Source organism: Monodon monoceros, unplaced genomic scaffold (assembly GCF_005190385.1).
Source record: "Monodon monoceros isolate NGI ecotype Baffin Bay Population unplaced genomic scaffold, NGI_Narwhal_1 Super_Scaffold_12, whole genome shotgun sequence".
NCBI classification, from domain to species: Eukaryota; Metazoa; Chordata; class Mammalia; order Artiodactyla; family Monodontidae; genus Monodon; species Monodon monoceros.
Genome location: NW_021703768.1, coordinates 162,729,478 through 162,753,387, shown reverse-complemented (window position 1 = coordinate 162,753,387; position 23,910 = coordinate 162,729,478). Strand labels below are relative to the sequence as shown.

General features: G+C 53.8%; 1 protein-coding gene across 10 annotated transcripts; it reads left to right on the top strand.

Annotated features, from left to right (window-relative positions):
* Positions 1 to 655: 655 nt before the first annotated feature.
* TYK2 (tyrosine kinase 2) lies at positions 656 to 22,690 on the top strand. 10 transcript variants are annotated; one of them, XM_029217310.1, is made up of 26 exons: positions 656 to 776; positions 1,779 to 1,896; positions 2,037 to 2,142; positions 2,459 to 2,674; positions 5,643 to 5,766; positions 5,884 to 6,031; positions 6,350 to 6,513; positions 9,388 to 9,754; positions 10,343 to 10,552; positions 10,673 to 10,830; positions 13,370 to 13,478; positions 13,573 to 13,762; positions 13,852 to 13,955; positions 14,051 to 14,233; positions 14,322 to 14,409; positions 15,330 to 15,457; positions 16,345 to 16,480; positions 16,563 to 16,717; positions 17,438 to 17,588; positions 18,051 to 18,157; positions 18,376 to 18,568; positions 18,944 to 19,062; positions 19,435 to 19,607; positions 19,828 to 19,945; positions 20,913 to 21,023; positions 21,107 to 22,690. In XM_029217310.1, exons 4-26 carry the CDS (start codon positions 2,479 to 2,481, stop codon positions 21,239 to 21,241), a joined length of 3,567 nt encoding a protein of 1,188 aa, XP_029073143.1. In that variant the 5' UTR covers positions 656 to 776; positions 1,779 to 1,896; positions 2,037 to 2,142; positions 2,459 to 2,478; the 3' UTR covers positions 21,242 to 22,690. The 10 variants fall into 10 exon arrangements, with proteins under 10 accessions (XP_029073143.1, XP_029073144.1, XP_029073142.1 ...); XM_029217311.1 differs by lacking the exon at positions 1,779 to 1,896 and having other exon boundaries at positions 673 to 776; positions 2,037 to 2,101; XM_029217309.1 differs by lacking the exon at positions 1,779 to 1,896 and having other exon boundaries at positions 673 to 776.
* The last annotated feature ends 1,220 nt before the right edge of the window (positions 22,691 to 23,910 follow it).

The window sequence follows — 23,910 nt, the reverse complement described above, 5'->3', positions numbered from 1 at the left end:
CAGAGGAACTACTGCTAGCATCAAATGAGATAATAACGCGTGGAAAACGCTCAGCGCATAGCCTTTTCTGTAAAATGACAGCGACCTACTTACTGTGTAGGCATCAGAACTCGGATCAGGTGGGACGTCCAAGCTGCTACCTTGAGAGCAACGGGCCCTCGGAGGACAGGGCTACAGGTGATCAGAAAAGGGATGTGAGCTGGTGGGCCGGAAATGCCTCCCTTAGAGGAAGGGGGTCTCAGGCCGCAAAGCAGGGCTGGCCAGGCAGACAGGGACAAAAGGCAGGACAGATGTAGGGCCATATGGCAGGGGAGTTGGAGGACTGAAAGACTGCAGAGCTGAGGACCTGGGCTTGCACCAAGTTCGGGTACGGAAGCCTGACTTAGGCCCACCGCCCACGTGGGTAATGGGAGCAGCCTTGCCCCGGCAAGACCTCACACGCCCGCCCGCTGCTGAGCAAAACTTGAAGCCCGCACCAATGGGAGCGCCGCCGTAGCAGCGAGGGGGCGGAGCAGAGCGGCCGCCAATGAGTGTGCCCGTTTCAGGCAGCCAATGGGAGGCGGTGTCCCAGCGGCGATCAAGCGGCGGCTGACCCTGGCTGCTGGGCGGGGCGGGGTCCTAGGTTCGAGCCGGAGTTCCCCGGAAAGGGTGAGTCTGGACGGGGGGCGGGAGGGGGCGCGCCCGGGAGGTCATCAAGAAGGATGCGGCCGGCGGGACTGCCCTTTGCAGGAGGTGGGTAGAAGCCCCCACACTGCCTTGGGACTGATTGATGCCAGGTGGGTACACGTCGCGGTTCCCGCCCCTGCCAGAAGGGTTTGGAGATTTCTGTTGGGGGGCGGGGGCCGCGGACCTCACCCAGACCTCATCTTCAAAGCTGGGTCTGGGCCCAATGGGGACGAGGAGGGAGGAGATGGGCACCTGCAAAACCCCATTCCCAAGATCTTATCTCGAACATTAATAAGATAATAATAGCGAACATTTATCAAGCACTTATTGCACGCCAGGCCCGGTGCGGAGCCCTTTCCCTGTCTCACCTCACTGAATCCTCCCATCAACCCTTTGAGAGAGAGACTGTTTTATGCCCATTTTCTAAATGAGGAAACAGGTTCAGAGAGGAGTTGATTCTTGACGACTCCGACATTGTGCTATTACAACCTTCTCTTTTCCCCCATCACTGTCTTAAATCAGTAACATCGGTCGAATCGCTGACAGCCCCTCCCTGCAAATACTGGAGACCTCAGGAGGCCTGAGCCCTGGGCCTCGCTCTCGAAAAGTTCCAGATTGTTGGGGAAAGAGCTGAACACAGCCCCTTCTCCGCTCAGGGAGCCAGCAGGGACTGGGGTCGCTGGTGGGGGTAGATGTGGTATGCAGGAATCTCGGCTTGAAAGAGAAAAAGGATTATGGTGATAAAACCAATAATGACTTCATTCTTGTTTTTATCATATTTGTTATTTTTTCATGCCTGTATCAAGGTACTGAACATGTGACGTGCAGAATTGTGTTGAAACGTCACAACCTAATTGATCTACAACTCTAGTTTTTTTAAAAAAAAAGGATGTAGAAAAAATAACCGTAATACAATAATCTGTTTTAGTTACACAATATAAAAAACATGTAAAGTGTAGCAGCAGTAATCAAAATATGAGGTGGAGGAGAATGAAAAGTATAATGTTTACCAGTCCTATTGAAGTGAAGCTGCTAGGTGCTAGGGTGTTACAAGTGTGAGGTATGTTATGTAAGGCTCATAAAATGTCTTAAACTTATAACATTAAACTTAGGGTAACCACAAAGGAAAAATCTTATAGTAATTACATCCAAACACAAAGAAAGACAGCAGGATAAGAAACAAGGAACAATGGATGTACAAAACAACGAGAAAACAACAAAATGGCAATAGTAAGTCCTTACCTATCTGTAATATGGTGACGGTGGTGCATAATTCACTTACAACTCTAGTTTAAAAGTTAAAAAAAAAGAATGTAGAAACTTCACAACCATCTCTTCATGGCAACACTCTCAGCATCTCCATTTTCCAGATGGGGAAACTGAGGCCCAGCATGGCTAAGTGACTCATCTGAGTCGACACAGGATTCACCCCCAGGTCTGTCTGGCCACCCCTGTCTTCCTGGTTACTTTGGAAAGGTGGGTTCAGAGCAGATTAAAAAAAAAAATTTTATTGGACAGAGCAGATTTTTATATTGGTGAATTTGTCCAATAAAGGGGTTTGGTGGTGTTATTGTTCATGACTGATCTGGTAGGTGGGGACACATACCCCAACTCCATCAAACGGTTGTGGAAACTGGGGCTCAGGAAGGGGAATTGGGTGTCTAAGTTTGCACAGCGAGCAGGGATCCAGAATCTTCCCCCCAAGCCTCAGTCTGGATGGTTGGAAGGTTGAGGTGCTCAAAGGGGCCTCCAGACTGAGGCCTGGGGCTGACAAGATGTCATTCCTTCCTAGGCAAGCCAGCTGTCAAGAGCATGCCTCTGTGCCAATGGGGGGCCACCACCAGGGGCAGAAAGCCCGATGGGGATGGAGCTCAGCCCATGGCCACCAGAGGAGGCCTGAAGGTGCTTCTGCACTGGGCTGGCCCCGGTGGCGGGGAGCCCTGGGTCACCTTCAGCGAGGCCACACTGACTGCGGAGGAGGTCTGCCTCCACATTGCACACAAAGTCGGTGAGTCCCGGGCATCAGCCCCATGGCGGGGTGGAGGCGCTGGCAGCCGCCGGGCCTCATCCATCCAATCGTCTGCCCATTGATTCAGAGGACATTGAGTGAGCACCTAGTGTGTGCCAGCCCCCAGTTACTACATTTGTAGAGCTGATATTCTAATAGGGATCAACAAGAAACACAATAAATAAGAAAACTGTATAGGAGGCCAGAGATCATGGTAAAAGATTTAAAACTTGGGGAGATAAGGGACTGAGCCACGGGTATATCTTGGGGAAGATGGCGCCAGGCAGTGGGAACAGCAAGTGCAAAGGCCCTGAGGTGGGAACTTGCCAGCAACAGTGAGGAGGCCAGTGTGGCTGTAGCCGAGTGAGTGAAGGGGAGACAGGAATAGGTGAGGGCAAGCAGGTGATGGCACAGGTTGTACAGGGCCTCTTGGACCTCAGGGAGGACTTTGGATTTTACTCCAAGTGAGGTGGGAGCCACAGAGGACTGTGAGTGAAGAAGGAACGTAATTGGACGCAAGTGTCACAGATGATCTCTGGCTGCTGTAGGGGGAGCAGACTGTGGCGGGCAAGGGCGGGAGTAAGGGCCTCCAAGTAGGAGGTGATGGGGCAGAAGTCAGCCAGGTTCAGATCTTATAGTGTTTTAAACCCCAGAGGGAGGAGTTTAGGGCTTAAAGCTTTCCCCAGGAACAGTAGTGAAGCATGGAATGGTTGAGAGAGCCTGCAGCACACGTGCTTGAAAGTTAGTTTCTCCTGCCGGAGGGGGAGAAGGTCTCTCCAAGGGGACTTTGCTTACATGCCCTTTCCTCCAGGACGTCCTCTCAAACCCCCTGTCCCACAACTGGATAGGGGCCTTCTGGTAGATATCTTTAACACCTTGTACTTTCCCATCAATGGCAGATTCTTAAAGAAGTACTGGTTTTCTGGGTGGTGTGAAACATGCCTGGCCAAGGACCCAGAGAACCTGATCTTTTTGAGGAAGCAAAAGATCTTAAGAGTAACTGGAGCATAGTTTTCAAGAATTTGGAAGGGGAAGTAGGAATTGAAAGCAGAGAATAATTGTCTGGGTCCAGGTCATGGTTATTCAGTGCTGAGGGGGTTGGGCTTTCTCAGGGGGCAAAGGGGAGTGATGGAAGTTTTAAGCCAGAGAGTGAAACAGATTGGTTCTTTAGGAAGTTGTCTCATAGGGAGGCATGCTCTTTCTTTGGGGGGCAGTACACTTGAATGCAATGATTCTTTTCTTTTCTTTTTTTTTTTTTGGCCGCGCCATGCGGCTTGTGGAATCTTAGTTCCCTGACTAGGGATTGAATCCAGGCCCTCGGCAGTGAAAGCACCAAGTACTAACCACTGGACCACCAGGGAATTCCCGGATGCAATGATTTTGGAGAGCAATTTGGCATCGTCTAACATGGTTGAAATGTACATCCCCTGAGGGCACACAGTTCCACTCCTAGATGTGCACTCTACAGACACTCAGCTCATGTGTTCCAGGAGATGTACCTGGGAATGTTCAGAGTGGCTTCATTTATCTTAGTGAAAATAGGAGACCATCTCAACGTCTGTGTATAGGAGAATGCACAAATCAGTTGCAGTATGGTTGAACACTGGAATACTATACAGCCAGGAAAAAGGAATTTAACCAAAGTTACACATATCACGTGTGAAGCTTAAAACCTATCGTAGCCTGAAAAAGCAAATTGCAGGACGCCTATGGTATAATACCGCATTTGAATTTATAACATTCAAAGATGATAGAGAATACGAAAATGATAAACTCTAGTTCAGGAGTATAGTTACCTCTTTGTGGGAGGGGAGAGGAGGTGGATGTAGGTGGGGGCTTCAGTTGTACTTGCCAGGTTTTATTCTTTTTCTCGTGGCTGGTACTTAGGTGATTATAAATTATTCTGAAGGACTTCCCTGGTGGTCCAGTGAGTAAGACTCTGTGCTCCCAATGCAGGGGGCCTGGGTTTGATCCCTGGTTGGGGAACTAGATCCTGCATGCATGCTGCAACTAAGGAGTCTGCATGCCACAACTAAAGATCCCTCATGCCGCAACTAAGACCCGGCACAGCCAAAACAAAGAAAGAAAGAAAGAAAAAAATTTTTAATTAAAAATAAATAAATAATTCTGAACTATTTTAGATACAATTTTTAAGTGATGTGTATAAAAAATAGATGCTTGGGCAGCCAGTGTGGGGAATGACAGTAAGTTTGGAGGCTGAACTAGGGCTGAGTTTTGGATTTGAAGGAAGTGGGTAGATCCCAGAGAGATGGAGGATGCAGAAAGTACAGGACTTGTGACCAATCTGATGTGGAGGGGGTGGGACGAGTTGAGGACAAAGATGAAGTCCGGCAGAGAGGGGGCAGGTTTGGGGACCTCAGATGAGATCTATTTGGAACAAGGCACATCTCAGGGGGCCCGAGATGTCTAGAGGAAGACAGCCAAGGGGTAGTTGGATATTTCTCTGGGTCTGGAGTTCAGAGAGAGACCAGGCAAAGTGCCAGCAGTCTGTAGAGCTGTGTTAGTCAGTCTATGATAGGTTTTGCTGTAGTAACAAGCAGCCCCCCCAATTCTACTGGGTTAAGACAATGAAAATTGACCTAAAATCTAATGCAGGTCAGATGGTTCCCCTCTATCTTATAGCTTCACCACTAGGCATAAGGGGTTTCCAACATCCCTGGGGCAGCGAAGATGGCAGGAAAGTTTATTTCTAGGCCTGGAAAAATGTACTCCCTTATGCCCACATCCCACTGGCCAAAAACCAGCCCAATGTCTCCATCCTAGCTGCAAAGGAGGCTGGGAAATGTAGTTTTCCTGTGAGGCCATAGGATGGTTTACATATTGCATTGTCTTCTGTTGGCAAGGCAGGAGGCCCAGGGAGGGATTGTGAAGGGAGACAGTGGGTCTGGGGGTCCACAGGGCTAATGGCAGCAGGCACTCACTCCTGACTCATTTCTCCCCTGTCCAGGCATCACTCCACCCTGCTTCAATCTTTTTGCCCTCTTCGATGTCCAGGCCCAGGTCTGGCTGCCTCCAAACCACGTCCTGGATATGTCCAGAGACTCGAGCCTGATGCTGTACTTCCGCATGAGGTGGGTGAAGTCCCCTTGGAAGGCTTTCGTTCTGTCCCCTCTCTCCCCTGTCCCCACCTTCTTGGACCTGGTCTGAATCTGTGCTAAACCCCAGCTGCGCCCCCTCCCTTCCTGCAGGTTTTATTTCCGGAACTGGCATGGCATGCATCCCCAGGAGCCGGCTGTGTACCGCTGTGGTCCCCCAGGGTCCGAGCCTTCCTCAGAACAGGCCGAGCAGGGGGTGCAACTCCTGGACCCCGCCTCCTTTGAGTACCTCTTTGAGCAGGTGTGAGCAGGGCTGGGGAGGTGAGACTGTTTGTGAGGGAGGTTGCAAATGAGGAGTCCTCACTTCCCTCCCAATTTGCTATAGCTAGTAGGTTTCAACTCATGCCGTCTGGGATCCTTTGGCTGCCTGAACCAAAGGGTTTTGAGACTCTTAGGGTTGTAGGGGTAAGTGCTGTGATTGATTAGTGATGTCTGCCACAGGCATAGGGTTGGGCAGAGGAGGCACACATGTGGGGTCCTTCCCTTCCCCAAAGTGACCAGAAGCTGGGGAGTGAACAGGTTCTCATGCCTCCCTTTCTGCCTGATTCCCCATCCCCAGGGCAAACATGAGTTCATAAATGACGTGGCATCGCTGTGGGAGCTGTCAAGCGAGGAGGAGATCCACCACTTTCAGAACGAGAGCCTGGGCATGGCCTTTTTACACCTCTGCCACCTCGCTCTCTGCCATGATGTCCCCCTTGAGAAGGTGGCCAAGAAGATCAGGTATTGAGAATGAGGCGGAAACACTGCATAGGTGGGTGGACATGCCCAGGCATCTGGTGGCCAGGGTAGACCTTGCATACTGTCATGCCTTCATTCATTCAACAAACATTTATTGAGTGCCTACTGTATGCTTGTACTAGTTTTTTTTTCTTCCGGCCGTGCTGAGCGTCTTGTAGGATCTTAGTTCCCTGACCAGGGATTGAACCCAGGGCCCTGGCCATGAAAGCACTGAGTCCTAACCACTGGACCGCCAGGGAAGTCCCTGGTACTAGTTTTGGGTGTTGGGGACACAACAGTCAATAGGACAGACAAAAATCTCTGCCCTCCTGGAGGTCACATCTGATGAAGGAGACAGGCAATAAACAAAATACAAAAATAAAATGTATAGTGTTTTAGACGATGATAAGTGCAATGGGGAAAAATTAAGCAGGAACAGAGAAAGAAGGGGTGTGTCAGGGAATGGGGGGCGTACAATTTAAAACTGGGTCATCATAAGAACCTGCTGTATAAAAAATAAATTAATTTAAAAAAAAAACTGGGTCATCAGGGAACTCCTCACTGAGAAGGTGACATTCAAATTCAAAAATCTGAAGGAAGTGAAGGAGGGAGCCAGGTGGGTATTTGGGAGAAGAGAATTCTCCACAGAGGGATCAGCCAGTGCAAAGGCCCTAAGATTGTACCATGCTTGATATGTGGTGGAGGAAGTGTGGCTGGAGCAGGGTGAGCTTGGAGGACTCCCTAGAATTCAAGGGAAAAAAGGAGGCAGGAGTCTGGAGAGCTGCTAGCCTCCACTGCAGTGAGGGCTGGGGCAATCAGGGCACACTGCCTGGAGGAGGCAGCAAGAGAAATGGGTCTTTCAGGACCTGCAGTTCTTTTTTGGCCGCGCCACACAGCTTATGGGATCTTAGTTCCCCAACCAGGGATTGAACCCACGCCGAGTCGTAACCACTGGACCGCCAGGGAATTTCCCAGGACTTGCAGTTCTTAAAGCACATATTTTTCAATCCCTGTCGTGTTATCACTGGAGGACTAGGGCTGTGACAGTGAAGCCCAGGATGCTGGGAAGCCCAGAAGAGGGACCCTATCCAGCCTGGAGATCAGAGGATGCTCCTGGGGGGAGGTGATTTCTGCTAAGACCTGAAGGTTGAGTTGGCTTTATCCAGATGTGGATTGCTTTGGCCAAGCATTCGAGGGAGAGGGAACAGCATATACAAAGGCCCAGAGGCAGGAGGTGGCAAAGGCCTAGTTTCCAGGGGAACTGAACTCGGAATGTGATTGCCCAAGTGCAGGAGACGGCCAGGCACTAGTCAGGGAACCTTTTTCCCTGAGAGCACTAGGGAGCCCTGGAAAGCTTGGAAGTGGGGGCAGAAGGCAGCTAGAACCTTGACCTTTAGGATCTTTGTATTCAAAGGTTGGAAGAGGTGGCTTGGGACATGGAGGATGAGGCTTGGAAATCTCATCTAAGTGGGCTATGCTGGTGCACAAGTGCAGGGCAGGAGAAGGGGTGAAGGGTATGGCTTTGTGAAGAGCAGAGGGGCTTCCCAGAGCTGTGCCTTTTATTGATAATCATATTGATCAAAACAATAGCGACTTCTCCAATAATAATAATAGCCAACACTCACATAGTCCTTATTTTATGCCAATCAATAGTCCTGATTCTCTCATCAGCCCTAGAAGTGGGCACTGTTTGATCCCATTTTACAGATGAAAAGACAGAGCCCTTTAGAGCTTAAGGAAGTTGCCCAAGAGCTGGGATTTCCGACCTATAGTCTCCTCCAAAGTCCTGGGCCCTGGGCCCAGACACCACCTGGCCTCCCTGTGCTGGCCCTTTATAGCATTCTCTGTCCACCTTCATGACAGCCTGCCTGTTTTTTTTTATTGTTTTGGGGTTTTTTTTCAGTTTTTATATTTTTTATTTTTATGTTTTAAATTTTTGGCCGCACTGGGTCTTCGTTGCTGTGTGCGGGCTTTCTCTAGTTGTGGCGAGCGGGGGCTACTCTTTGGTGAGGTGTGCGGGCTTCTCATTGTGGTGGCTTCTCTTGTTGCAGAGCACGGGCTCTAGGCGCATGCGCTTCAGTACTTGTGGCGCATGGGCTCAGTAGTTGTGGCGCAAAGGCTTAGTTGCTCCGAGGCATGTAGGATCTTCCCGGACCAGGGCTCGAACCCGTGTCCCCTGCCTTGGCAGGTGGATTCTTAACCACTGCGATACCAGGGAAGCCCCCCCTAATGTTTTTTAAAATGAAATATAGCTGATTTACAATGTTGTGTTAATTTCTGCTATACAGCAAAGTGATTCAGTTATACACATATATACATTCTTGTTTTTTTCATCCTCTTTTTCCATTATGGTTTATCATAGGATATTGAATATAGTTCTCTGTGCTATACAGTAGGACCTTGTTGTTTATCCATTCTATGCATAAAAGCTTACATCTGCTAACCCCAGCTTCCCACTCCATCTGTCCCGCAACCTCCTCCCCCTTGGCAACTAGAGTCTATTTTCTATGTCTGTGATTCTGTTTCTGTTTTGTAGATAGGTTCATTGTGTCATATTTTAGCTTCCACATATAAGTGATATCATAGGGTATTTGTCTTTCTCCTCCTGACTTCCTTCACTCAGTATGACGATCTCTAGTTGCATCCATGTTGCTGCAGATGGCATTATTTCATTCTTTTTAATGGTTGAGTAGTATTCCATTGTATATACGTACCACATCTTTATCCATTCATCTGTTGATGGCCATGTAGGTTGCAGCCTGTCTGTTTTCTAGACGAGGCAGCTGAGGTTCAGAGAGATGAAGCCACTTGCCCCACGTCACCCAGCTAGGCCTGCAATCCCAGCCCCTGACTGGCCCCTCCTGGTCGTCCCCACAGCTTCAAGGACTGCATCCCACGCTCCTTCCGGCAGCAGATCCGACAGCACAATGCTCTGACGCGGCTGCGCCTGCGGAGCATCTTCCGCAAGTTCCTGCGGGCCTTCCAGCCAGGCTGCCTCTCCCAGCAGGTTGTCATGGTGAAGTACCTGGCCACACTCGAGCGGCTGGCGCCCCGCTTCGGCACAGAGCGCGTGCCCGTGTGCCACCTGGAGCTACTGGCCCAGGCCGAGGGGGAGCCCTGCTACATCCGGGATGGTGGACAGGCCCCTCCCGACCCCGGGCCCGAGTCTGCCGCAGGACCCCCCACTCACGAGGTGCTGGTGTCGGGCACCGACGGCATCCAGTGGCGGCTGGTACAGGCAGAGGTGAGCGGGGCGCCTCTTCCATCTAGCAGTCCAGGGCAGCTGGGGGTGGCGCGCCCTTGCTCAGCCTTGGCCTTGGCCTCCGAAGGTGGTTTTCCCCCACGTGCCTCTGGGGTGTGTCAGTCTGTGCCTGGGAGTCTGTTCCTTTTTTTTGTTTTGGTTTGGTTTTTTGTTTTGTTTTTTTTGGTCACGCGGCATGGCATGTGGGATCTTAGTTCCCCGACCAGGGATCGAACCCGTGCCCCTTGCATTGGAAGAGTGGAGTCTTAACCACTGGACCGCCAGAGAAGTCCCTGGGGGTCTGTTTCTTGGGGAGTGTCCTCTGTCTGCCTGCCCCCCTGGGGACCTGATTTCTGGGGTCTGGCATCTGGGGCCGAGAGGGTGAGGAACCTCCATCCTACTCTCCCCGAAGTTCCAGTTTCTGGCATGTGTATCTCTCTGGGTGGGTCTCCTGTCCAGCCTGTGACACTGGGGTTGATGGGGGGGGTTGCCTGGTTCCTCCAGCTCCCGCCTCTCCCCCGGGGAAAAGTGCAGTGGGACTAAACAGGCACTGCCCTGCTCCATTCACCTGCCCCACGTGCTGGTTTCCAGACTCCCAGTGATGGTGGTGGTGGTGGCGGCAGAAGGATGCCCCATGCTGGCCCATCTGGGAAGAAAGCCAAGGCCCAGGAGGTGGGCAACCAGCCAGTGCACAGACCTCAGGAGGCCCCATGGGCCTACTTCTGCGACTTCCAGGACATTACCCACGTGGTGCTGAAAGAACGCCGCGTCAGCATTCATTGTCAGGACAACAAGTGCCTGGTGGGGCCCGGGACGGGGGCCCGGGCTGGCCGTGGGGGGAGGGTTGGGTGACAGTGGGAGCCTCTGGCCTGTGACATCTGCCTGATGTTGTCCTCCCCACCACCGCCCCCTGGCCTGCAGGAGTTGACCCTGCCTTCCCGGGCTGCAGCCCTGTCCTTGGTGTCACTGGTGGATGGCTACTTCCGCCTGACGGCCGACTCGAGCCACTACCTATGCCACGAGGTGGCTCCTCCACGGCTGGTGATGAGCATCCAGGACGGTATCCACGGACCCCTGCTGTGAGTGCCGAGAAGGGCGGGTGGGCTGCGTGGTGGTGACTGAACTGGGCAGTGAGCTCTAGGGACTGTGGGGTTTGAATGAGGTGTGTGCATGTCGGTGTCTTAGTGTGTGCGTGTGTGTCTTAGGGTGTGAAGGCCTGTGTGTTCACCCATGTATATGAGTGCACATGTGTGTGCAAGCATCCGTGTCTCAGTGTGTACCTGTCAGTGTGTGTGTGCCTGGGTGTGTACATGAGTGTGCATGCACGTGTGCAGGAGCATTCGTGTCCAGTGTGCACACGGGTGTCTGTGTGTGCGTGCGGGTACACGTGCAAGGATTTGCTCATACAGCATTGTGCATGCGTTCACGTCAGTGGGTGCTCATGTGGGTGCATGTGTGCACCCAGGGGTGATGGGGGGAGAGAGGGCACCTGTAACGGCATGGACGGTGTGTCACACTGAGAGTGCCTGGGTTGGGAACTGTCACCACGCATGTCTGAATGTTTAACAGCCCATTTGGCATGCAGCTGTGTCACTACTCTGGGGAGTGCGTTTTGTTTGGTTTTGTTGTTGTTGGTTTGGCCGCGCCACGGGGCATGCGGGATCTTAGTTCCCCGGCCAGTGAAGGAACCCATGCCCCCTGCAGTGGAATCGCGGAGTCTTAACCACTGGACCACCAGGGAGGTCCTCCAGCTGCGTTTTAAATCGTCAGTGTGTGTTTTTGCACGTGACAGGACTGGTGAGTTTTGCTGGGCTATGCGTTGTCCAAACGCTGGTGGCTGTTCAGATATACGTGTGGGTGTTTACACCCCTGCAGGCATGTATCTGTCCTGGTACTTGTGGATCACCAACTGAGCACTCCTGCTTGGACGTGTGGGGCTGAGAATGTGAAGTGTCAGGGCTTACGTGGTCATCAGGTGTGTGTGGCCATCCTGTATGCTGCCGGGTTGGGGTTGGTGACTATCAGCTCATCTGGCCATTGGCCCTGTGCCTGGGTATCCCCTGTCCTATCTGTGACACTTGGACTGGCCCCTGGGTCAGTCTAAGAGGTCTCACCCTTCCAAGCCTAGTCTCTACACCAGAGGAGGGTGAAGTGGTCGTTTCACCTCTCAAGGGCTGTGGCCGTCCGGGGCCTATGAGCCATGTCAGCGTGTGTCTTAGTCCATTCGTGCTGCTGTAACAGAATGCCAATGACTGGGTGGCTTAGAAACCACAGACACTTATTTCTCACAGTTCTGCAGGCTAGAAGTCCAAATTCAAGGTGCTGGCAGATCCAGTGTCTGGTGAGAGCCCCACCTCCTGTTACATAACCAAAGTTCAGTCTTCTGGCTGTGTCCTCATATGGTGGAAGGGGTGAGCGAGATCTCTGGGGTCCATTTTATTTTTGTATTTATTTATTTAAATTAATATATTTATTTAATTTATTTTTTGGCTGCGTTGGGTCTTCATTGCGGTGCCCTGGCTTTTCACTGTGGTGGCTTCTCTTGTTGCAGAGCGTGGGCTCTAGGCACACGGGCTTCAGTAGTTGTGGCGCTCAGGCTTTAGTAGTTGTGGCTAACGGGCTCTAGAGCGCAGGCTCAGTAGTTGTGCCACACGGGCTTCGTTGTTCCGCGGCATGTGGGATCTTCCTGGATCAGGGCTCGAACCCGTGTCCGCTGCATTGGCAGGCGGATTCTTAACCATTGTGCCACCAGGGGAGTCTCTGGGGTCCATTTTATGTCACTAATCCTATTCGTGACGGCTCCACCCTCATGACTTAATCACCTCCCCAAGACCCACCTCCTAAGGCCATCACCTTGGTCGGGGGTTAGGGCTTCAACATAGGAATTTGGGGGGGACACAGACATTCAGTCTATGGCACCACATAGGTAACTGTCAGAGTCTGTGTGGCTATGTCACCTTGTAGTACCTGTTTGTGCTTATGACAGTTGTCCCCTCTGGGTCTGGGATGCCAGTGCCCCTGTGCTGTTACGTTACACAGCGGCTGTGTCTGCGATCTTTCATACTTTTGTTTTCTTTTTTTTTTCGGCCGCACTGTGCGGCATGCGGGATCTTAGTTCCCCAACCAGGGATTGAACCTGCGCCCCCTGCAGTGGAAGCGTGGTCTTAACCACTGGACCGCCAGGGAAGTCCTCTGTCTGTGATCTTTTCCTTTCGGTGTGTGACAGACTGCACTGTGGGTCACCCTGGGAGTGGCAGTGTCTATGGCTGGGTGTGTGCCCGTTTGGCATCTGATGGCTGTTTCCCGTGTGTGTGTGTGTGTGTGTGTGTGTGTGTGTGTGTGTGTGTGTGATCTTGTCGGCCACAGTGTCCACAGTTGTTACGCACGAGCATGTGCCTGTTCCGGTACCTGTGTCTGTGTGTGAGTTTTCATGCACGGGACAGGGTTACCTGCGTGTGTGTGTTCAGACACAGTGTCACCACGTAAGCTGTGTCTGACATTTATCCCAGCTGGAGTGTGCCCTGCTGGGCAGGTTTTGTGTGTCCTTGTTGCCAGGTGTGGGTCCAGCAGTGCTCCCAGGTGCCCTGATGGTGCCCCTTTGTGCCCCCACCCGCCCAGGGAGCCATTTGTGCTGGCCAGGCTGCAGCCCGAGGACGGCCTTTACCTCATCCACTGGAGCACCAGCCACCTCCACCGCCTTATCCTCACGGTGGCCCAGCGTGACCAGGTGGGCCTGGGGCGGGGGTCCTGGGCTGGGGCTGGGCGTGCTCCCTGCCTGGACCCCTGCTCACCGCCCTCACCCCTGCTGCCACCTGCTCCAGGCACCTGGCGTGAAGGGCTTGCACCTACGGAAGTTCCCCATCGAGTTGCAGGCTGGGACTGTCGCGCTGGAGGGCTGGGACCGGTCCTTCCCCAGCGTGCGCGAGCTGCGGGTTGCCCTGCAGGGCTGCTCCCTGCGGGCTGGCGACGACTGCTTTTCCCTGCGCCACTGCTGCCTGCCACGGCCAGGAGGTACCAAGATGGGAGTGCCACGGGGCTCGGGTTGGGGGGGGGGGCCTCTTCCCTCCATGCCAACTTTCAGGGACTGCTTCCATCCCCAGAGATCTCCAACCTCATCGTCACGCGGGGACCTCGGGCCAGCAGCAGGCCACTCAACCTCAGCCATCTCAGCTTCCACCAGATCCACCAGGAAGACATCACCCAGGTGCGTGGCGCGGGGGTGGCCCCTGCGGGCGCGGGGCACCAGGGAGGCAGCCTGGAGCCGTTGTCATGGAGATCTTCCACACCATGTCCCCCCAGCTGTCCCACTTGGGCCAGGGCACGAGGACCAATGTGTATGAGGGCCTCTTGCGAGTGGGGGGCGGAGGCCCTGAAGAGGACAAGGTGGATGGCGGGGACCCCCCCATGCCCGGGGCGGGCTGTGAACAGGAGCTGCGAGTGGTACTCAAGGTGCTAGATCCCAGTCACCATGACATCGCCCTGGTGAGTGAGCGTGGCCAGGGGATGGGGGGCAGGGTGAAGAGGGTCAGGGTCAGGGCCTGCAGCCCCCTAACCTGCCCCGTCCCCACAGGCCTTCTACGAGACAGCCAGCCTCATGAGCCAGGTCTCCCACGTGCACCTGGTCTTCGTGCATGGCATCTACGTGCACGGCTCCGAGAGTGAGTGGGCCCTGCCCACCCCCGACACACACACCCCCCACCCCACTCTGCCCCATTTACAGCCCGACCCCGCTTACACTCTTGACCTGCATCCTTATCCCTGACTGCACACTGACCTTTGACCTACACCCCAGCCCTGAGCGTACCCCAGCCTGTGCCCATCGACTCTCATCTCCAGCCTAAACCCTGTCCACACCATGACCCTTAGCGGCTCCCTGATCCCTGGCTACGCCCCAACCGTCAACCTGCACCCCGACTCCAGACTGCATCCCTAGCTCCATCTACCACCCAAACACCTCTACAGTCCGGCCCCTGTGTATCCTCTGACCCCTGCGATACCGTGACAGCATGCAGACCCCAGCCTTGTTGGCCACCCCGATCCTCCCAGACCTCAGCCCCTGCTTCTCCCCCCGCTCTCCCGCTACTCTGTGCGCATCTCCTTGTACAGGGTGCCCACGGCCGCCCCCAGGCCCGCCGACCTCAGCACCACGTGTCCGTCTCTCCTGCTTTCCCCGCAACGCTGGCCTACGTGCCGAGCCTGCGCACCTCTCACTGCACAGGCACCCCCAGCCCTGTGGGATCCCAACCTCCAGCTCCACTCCCTCCACTCGTCTGCACCCTCCCCCCCGGTTCCCCAATCCTGTCCTGACCTTTGTCACTCACTCGCAGCCTCCTCTCTACCCCAGTCCCACCCTGGACCCAAATGCCAGCATTCAGCTCGGCCTCACCCTGCACCCACCTCCTCCGGTCCTCCGTACTGCATTCCTCCTCTCCCCAGAGTCGCTCCCGAGCCTCCCCCCACACCCTTGCCCGACACCTTCCCCACCTACAATCCCAGCACCCCCCCATCCCCGTCCTGCCCCCTGGTGCCCTGGAGGGTAAGCTGGTGGGCAGCACCTGCAGTGGCTGGGCCTTTGCAGATATCATGGTGACGGAGTACGTGGAGCACGGGCCCCTGGACGTGTGGCTGCGGCGGGAGAGGGGCCACGTGCCCCTGGCCTGGAAGCTGGCAGTGGCCCAGCAGCTGGCCAGCGCCCTCAGCTACCTGGTGCGTGGTCTGCGGGCGGGGCCTGCGTGGGTGGGGAGGGCCAGGGCAGCTCCCACGTTGCGTATGGAGGCCTGAATGCACCCATCCACGCACTGGATCTTCCCATGAACCTCCTCTGCTCACGCACCCCTGTGGCTCCCATCTCTCCCCACCTCCTCCACTTGGTGTCCAAGGCCCTGTGGCAGTCGCCTCTGTCACTCTTGCCATTTGTTCTCTAGCCCTTCCCGGTCCAGTCACCCCAGTTTCCAGAACACCCCCTGTGTGCCGGGCTCTGTCCTAGGCCCTGGGGACCCAACAGAGAACAAAACAGACAGAAGTTTCTGTCCTTGGGGAGCTGGCATTTTAGTTGGGAGGGGCAAGCGAGAAATAATAATTCGTACATTATTACATAGTGCGCCAGAAAGTAGCAAGAACTGCGGGCAAAAAAGCAGAGGTGGAGATGAGGATTTGTTACAGTTTGGGGAAGAGGTGATGTCTTAAACAGGTGGGTTGGGGAAGGCCTCACTAAGGTGACCTGGAGGTGACATGGGGTGAGGGGAGAGGTGGGTAGTTGTGAGTGTATCTGGGAGAAGTGCATTCCAGGCAGAGGGGACAGCCAGTGCAAAGGCCCTGGGGAAGGAGCATGCCTGCCATGGGTTTGAGGACCACAGTAGGGTCCTCTGGCCTTTTGTCCCTGGCTGAGAGCCTTGGCCACCAGCACTGGGAAAACAGGAAGGACCCACTGGAGACCCAGTGCTGCCTTGTCACTATGACAATGGACTGGCATCTCCATAACGACCATGATTGTCTTTTTCGCTTGGGCTGTCCCTGGGGGGACGATGTGGGATGGGGTAGGGGTGGGGTCTACAGCCCCCAGTGGCCACGCCCCCCTTTCCCCCCTACCCCAGGAAGACAAGAGCCTGGTTCACAGCAACGTGTGTGGCCGGAACATCCTCCTGGCACGGCTGGGGCTGGCGGAGGGCACCAGCCCCTTCATCAAGCTGAGTGACCCCGGTGTGGGCCTGAGCGTCCTCTCCAGGGAGGGTGAGGACGCAGGCAGGGCTGGGCACAGGGGCGGGCTTCCCCCACTCCTTTTACCTTGCTGACCTCTGACTCTGGCCCCCAGAACGGGTGGAGCGGATCCCCTGGACAGCCCCTGAGTGCCTGTCCGGTGGAGCCAACAGCCTAAGCACTGCAGCCGACAAGTGGGGCTTTGGTGCCACCCTCCTGGAGATCTGTTTCGATGGGGAGGCCCCCCTGCAGGGCCGCAGCCCCTCCGAGGTATGTCCAGGGGACCCCTGGGCCCTTCGCACAAAGAGGGCTGGCACCGCCAAGGAGTCCAGAGGGTACATTCAAGGTCCAGAGCTGCCTCCCCTCTGGCTATGCAGCCTCATCTCTCTGGGGCTCCATCAGGTCATCTGTCAGTTGCAGTGAACTGCAGTCCCAACCTCATAAGGTCGTTATGGCACAAAGCAAATAGATCACATGCTTTAGGCAGAGTGACCAGGGCATCAAGGGGGAGGCACAGGCAGTCGGGAGGAAGGGGACCCAGAGGATGCCCCTGACCCAGCTGAGGGATGGGGCAGGGCTTCCCAGAGGAGGTTTTAATCTAAGTGCAGAAATATCAGTGTCCCAGGCTAGGAAGAGCAGCCTAGGTGGTGGACACAGCCTATGCAAAGGCCGGGAGGCTTTGGGGCATTCAGGGAGCTGCAGTATGCAAAAGCGTTCTGGGAGCAGAGGTGGGTGGAAGGCAGGGCAGGAAGGGCCAAGTGTGAGATGCTCCAGCACAGCACAGCCTGCTCTACTTGGGTTCCAATCCTGACTCTGCGGTGGTGGGCAAGTCTGCATCCCATTGCCGAGGCTCAGTGGCCTCATCTGTAAAATGGGAATGACAAGAACAAGGACCTGGCTGGTCTAGCCCTGCTCTGGGGACTTGACTCCGCCTCTTGGGGAAGGGGACTGAGGGTGTACACTGACTCCTTCCGGTCCCCTCTCCAACAGAAAGAGCGCTTCTACCAGAAGCAGCAGAAGCTGCCTGAGCCCTCGTGCCCAGAGCTGGCCATACTCACCAGCCAGTGCCTGACCTATGAGCCAGCCCAGCGGCCATCCTTCCGCACCATCCTGCGTGACCTCACTCAGCTGCAGCCCCAAAGTGAGCATCACTCCAGGGCGGGGACCCTGGGGGGGGGAGGGGCTGGGATCCCTGCTGACTCAGGCATGGTGCACCCAAGTCTCTGTACAGTGGCTTAGGGTGTGTGCCGGTTTCTAATTCGCTTAAGTAAGGGGGAGGGGAAGCCCCAAGCTCTCCTTTATGTTTTGCTTGGGGAGAGCCACGGCTTCTTTGGATGAATTAGACCCTGGCAAATTTTTTGGTTATTAATGAAAAGTTTGTGCCCTTTACCCAATCTCAGAACATCCCAGGTGTTGGTTATGGTGCAGCCAGCTCTGTGTTTTCGACAATAAGAGGAATTTTCCAGCCCTTGCAAAAAAAAAAAAAAAAAAAGTTTGCTTCTCTCTGGGATCGGATGCTGGGGATAGCAGTAGCTGGCTTTCTGTGTCCCCAAGTGTGGACCCTTTTGGAGAAAGGGCTGTGTTCCAGACTCACCCACTGTAGCTCTTCCAGATCTCGTTGATGTCTTGTCTGTGAACCCGGACTCACCGGCGTCAGATCCTACGGTTTTCCACAAGCGCTATTTGAAAAAGATCAGGGATCTGGGTGAGGTAAGGGCGAGGCCTGGAGGACCGGCGGCGGGGCATGGGCTGCTCCAAGGCCCTGGCCTTAGAGACTCTCAGCTTCAAGGGAGGCCCCGGGGAATTGAAAGGGAGGCCTCAGCCCCAAGGGGACCCATCCACATGGAGTAGGTGGGGCCTTGGATTTTCCAAACAAACCTGCCTGGGGAGCTGGGGGTGGGGCTGACGCTCCTGCACGCTCCGGCCAGGGTCACTTCGGAAAGGTCAGCCTGTACTGCTACGATCCAACCAATGACGGCACTGGTGAGATGGTGGCCGTGAAGGCCCTCAAGGCAGGCTGCGGTCCCCAGCTCCGTACAGGCTGGAGGCGAGAGATCGAAATCTTGCGCACACTCTACCACCAGCACATTGTCAAGTACAAGGGCTGCTGCGAGGACCAAGGTGGGCGGGGCCTAGAGATGTAACAGGGCGGGGCTATGGCTTGGGTGTGGCTTGGTGGGCGGGGCCAGCAGGACCTGGCCAATTAGAGCCTCTCAGCCCCAGGCTGGAAGATGCAGTTTGCAGACACCAAGGTGGGCGAGGCCCGGCTGCCTCCTTTCCATCCTTAGGTGCTCTGCTGGGGCCAGGATGGGTGGGAGCCACCGTCAGCTCCCTTGCCTGTGGACGGGTTCAGGATGGGTCCGCCCCACCTGAGGACTGGTCCTAGTGTGGATGGATCTTGGTTTTCCCTCCCCACCTTGGGATAGGGGGCGCAGGGTGGGCAGCCTGTGGTCCAGGTCTCTACCACCCTTACGGGCCGCTCCTCTCCGGTGTCAGGCGAGAAGTCGGTACAGCTGGTCATGGAGTACGTGCCCCTGGGCAGCCTCCGAGACTACTTGCCTCGGCACAATGTCGGGCTGGCCCAGCTGCTGCTCTTCTCCCAGCAGATCTGTGAGGTGGGCCTGCCTGCCCCTGCTCCCAGAACCTGCCCGCTTCTTTGGCTTGGCCTGAGCTCCCTCTCTCCCCCGCCAACCCCGCTGGGCCTGCTCTCCTCCATCCTTGTCCATTCAGCAGATCACCTGGCCACACCCCCACTGGCCCAGGCCCCCACCCCCCTCCCAATTCTCCCGCCCCCTGCCCCGGGGGAGCCCCCCATGTGGCTCCACCTCTGCTGTGCGGCTCTGCTCCTTTTCTCTCTGGCCCCAGCTGCCATCCTGCCCGTTCCCGCGCCTGGTCCCCGCCAACTTGACTGTCCCCTAGCCATCCTGGTCACTGCTTCTCAGGCCCGGTCCTGCCCCCGCGCTGATCCTGACTTGCCCCACCCCCAGGGTATGGCCTACCTGCACGCGCAGCACTACGTGCACCGAGACCTGGCCGCACGCAACGTGCTGCTGGACAACAACAGGCTGGTCAAGATTGGGGACTTCGGTCTCGCCAAGGCCGTGCCCGAAGGCCATGAGTACTACTGTGTGCGCGAGGATGGGGACAGTCCCGTGTTCTGGTAACCAGCGGGACCCAGCCGGAGGGAGGGGTGCCAGGGTCACCTGGAGCAGACAGGGTGGAGGAGATGGATTCCGGGGTCTCAGACGACAGGGCCTGGGTCAAGTGACACTGCCCCCCCTCTTAAGGGTGGGGCCCTAACTGGGACCACAGGGCTCCTAAGCCTCGGGTAAGGACTCCAGCTCGGTCTGGCCCAAGGCCTGAGTGCCCTCTCTCCCCAGGTATGCCCCGGAGTGCCTGAAGGAGTGTAAGTTCTACTATGCATCCGACGTCTGGTCCTTTGGGGTCACCATGTATGAGCTGCTGACCTACTGTGACTCCACCCAGAGCCCCCCCTCGGTGAGAGCCAGGCCTGCACCCCGACCCTATCCTAGAGGAGTTAGCGAGGCATGCATTCAGTTCCCAGCTCCCCCACCCTAGCAAGAACTTAACCTACCTGAGCCTCACAGTCGCATTCTGTAAAGTGGGCCAGTTACACTGCAGAGGGCTTGGATTGTGACCGAAACCCACTCAAATAGGAACGGCTTATTCTGCTATTTGCAAACCCCAAGGGGACAGTGGGAACATGGCTTGATCTAGACCTTCAAATGCCATCAGGAATCCCATTTTCTTCATCTCTCAGCTCTGCTGATTTCCATGGTAGCATTTTGTTTTTTTTGCCGTGCCACGCGGCATGTGGGATCTTAGTTCCCCGATCAGGGATCGAACCTGTGCCTCCTGCAGTGGAAGCACCGAGTCTTAACCACTGGTAGCATTTCTTAAGCAAGCCTTCCCTTTGTTGTGGCAACAGTGGACGCAGCTGAGGGGAGGAGGGTCTTTCTCTTTCCAACATAATTCAGGACTCTCTGATTGGCCCAGCTTGACTCACGTGCCCTCCAGGGAGCCACTCACTGTGTAGTCCTTGGCTGAGGGGAGGAGCCTAGAGTATGTTAAGGGTTTATTCCCAAAGCCAATCAGAGTGCCTTTATAGGAAATTTTTTTTTTAATTTAAAAAAAATTAAAAAAATTTTCTGAACAGGCAAAAACAACTTGCTGAGGCTTAATAATAATAGCAAGCACCTAATTCAGACTTACTGTATGAATATTAGTTTATCTAAGTTTCACAATAACCCCAGGTGGTAGATGTTATCACCCATTTTACAGATGAGAGAACTGAGGCCCAGAGAGGCAAAGTCATAAGACCAATGTTATGCAGCTGAGAAGTGGTAGAGATGGCATTAGAACTCCTGCCGTCCGGCTTCAGACTCTTGACCTCTATCTAGGCAGCCCCGCCTCTTAAAAAGAGCTTGTCCTGTTTCTTCTGTAGAAATTCATCGAGCTCATAGGCCTCACCCAGGGGCAGATGACAGTGCTGAGGCTCACTGAGCTGCTGGAACGAGGAGAGAGGCTGCCACAGCCAGAGAAATGTCCCTGTGAGGTGAGACCCTCCCTTTTCCCCCTGCCCCCACCATCGGACCAGGGAGAGAGCAGAGATCACAGCCTCAGTTTTTCCTTCCCCAGATCTATTGCCTCATGAAGAACTGCTGGAAAGCAGAGGCCTCATTCCGCCCGACCTTCCAGAACCTCATACCCATCCTCAAAACGGTCCACGAGAAATACCAAGGCCAGGCAGCCTCAGTGTTCAGTGTCTGCTGAAGCCTGCCAGCAGCTCTGCTTGGGGGGATTGGAGCAGACAGTACCCACAGAGAGGGCCTTCTGCTTCCCACCCTAAGAGGAGCCCAAGAGGGGGTGGTCAGCCTCACTGACTCCCTGTGCCTTACTCCTGTCTGGATGCCCCACCCCTCTGAACTGACTTTCCTTGTCTTAGTCTGTTTGGGCTGCTATAACAAAACGCCACAGACTGGGTGGCTTATAAACAACAGAAATTTATTTGTCACAGTTCTGGAGGCTGGGAAGTCAAGATCAAGGCACCAGCATGGTTGAATTTTGGCAAAAGCCCTCTTACTGGTTCATAGCCTATGCCTTCTTACTATGTCCCCACAAGGTCCAAGGGGGCAAGGCATCTTTCTGGAGCCTCTTTTATAAGGGCACTAATCACATTCATGAGGGCTCCACCCTCATGACCTATGCACCTCCTAATACCATCACGTTGGGTGTTAGGATTTCAACATAGTGATTTTGAAGGGACAGAAACGTTCAAACCATAGAACCTTCCAAGATCATGAGCCTGACACAGGCTCCTGAGGGATCCAGGACAAGCAAGGAGCTAAACAGGGCCTTGAATCTGATCGTTTTATCTTCCCCCAGCTCCTGCCCTTGGAGCCCACTATCTCCCCTAACTGGTTAACAACTCATATTTCCTCTGCTAGAGGCATGGTCCTTGGGCCCTTCTTCAGCAAATGTCCACTATCCTGGGGACTGCAGCTAGAGCAAGACACTCATTGCAGAAGAAGTCAGATTCAACTATTGAACTTTGCTCACCTCTAAATCACCAGCCAGCAATTAGACCAATGCCTGGAACACAGAAGGCCCTCAAGATGTATGTTAAATATATCAACAAAGGACCTGGAGGACCACATGCCATGTATATAAGATTGCCAGTTTCACCTTTTTCTCGCTGTGTGACCTCAGGCAAGTGGCTTCCTCTCTCTGGGCCTTAGCTTTCAACTATGAACTTGGGATGGTCATGCTTGCTGCCTTATAGGACTAGTGTCAAGAGCTAATGAGGGCTTCCCTGGTGGCGCAGCGGTTAAGAATCTGCGTGCCAATGCAGGGGACACGGGTTTGATCCCTGGCGCGGGAAGATCACACATGCTGCAGAGCAACTAAGCCCATGCATCACAACTACTGAGCCTGCCCTGTAGAGCCTGTGTGCCACAACTACTGAAGCCTGCACACCTAGAGCCCGTGCTCTGCAACAAGAGAAGCCACAACAATGAGAAGGCCACGCATTGCAACAAAGAGTAGCCCCCGCTCGCTGCAACTAGAGAAAGCCCGCGCACAGCAACGAAGACCCAACACAGCCAAAAATAAAAACAAATAAATAATTTTTTTAAAAAAAGAGCTAATGAGGTCGTATCTGTCAAATGCTTAGCAGAGAGATATGCAAACAACTGCTCAATAAACATTTGATATTATTGTTAATCTGGTGTTTGCCAACGTGTTTCTGCTTAACAGGTATACTTGAGATGGGTCTGCCACATTGTGAAAGGCAGTTAGATTTCTTTCCCATGGGATTTCCTAAGACCCTGTGCATTGCAGCCCTCCTGACTGGTCAGTTTCACACTATTTTAGTGATATTTGCTTTTTATAACAGTTTTTAAAATTAAATATTCATTATAATTGTAAATCTTCCTTTTTTTTTTTTTTTGATATTGCCATAGGCAGTGAAATGTTTCCCTCCTCTGTCCATCAGCCACCACTGTCACCTCCCCAGGAGACAACTAATGTTATCTGGTTTCCTCTTTTGGCTTCCAGAGACATTTTATCCAGATACAAGGAAATCTGTGCACATGTTACATTTCCCCATCTTTTGCAAAAATAATAGTGTGTGCTGCTATATAGAGCTCTAGCCTGTATCTTTTCTATTTTTTCCCCACATAATAGGCCTTGGAGGCAAACAGTGTTTTCTCTTTCTATTTTATGGTTGTGTTGTAGCTCATCATTCAAATGTCATCGGCATTTGTTCATGTAATCATTTCTAATCCTTTGCCATACCCTGGGCTGCTGCAGTGAGTAAGCATGTGTGCACATGGTTTCACCCACGTTCAAGGGTATCTGTAGGACAAATTCCCAATGGGAATAGCTGCACGATCTAACCTGGTAATTTGGAAAGTCATTGTCACTAGAATATATTTTGATAGGTGATAGGGCAAGTCTCTCCTCATTCTTTTCTCAAAATTATCTTGGCTTGTTCTTGGGCAGCTACTTTTTTTTTTTTTTGCAATTCTTTTTTATAAAAAATTATTTTCCGGGACTTCCCTGGTGGCACAGTGGTTAAGACTCCACGCTCCCAGTGCAGGGGGCCCAGGTTCGATCCCTGTTTGGGGAACTAGATCCCACCCGCATGCCACAACTGAGAGTTTGCATGACACAACTAAGGAGCCAGCGAGCCGCAACTAAGGAGCCCTCCTGCTGCAACTGAGACCCAGTGCAACTAAATAAATAAATATTTTTAAAAAATTATTTTCCGTTATGGTTTATCACAGGATGTTGAATGTAGTTCCCTGTGCTATGCAGTAGGACCTTGTTGTTCTCTCTGTTTTATTCGCTTTCTTTTTTTTTTGTCATACCCAGTTACATGGAGATTTTTTTGCCCGTTTGGAAGTCTGGTATCTTCTGCCAGAGTTCAGTAGATGTTCTGT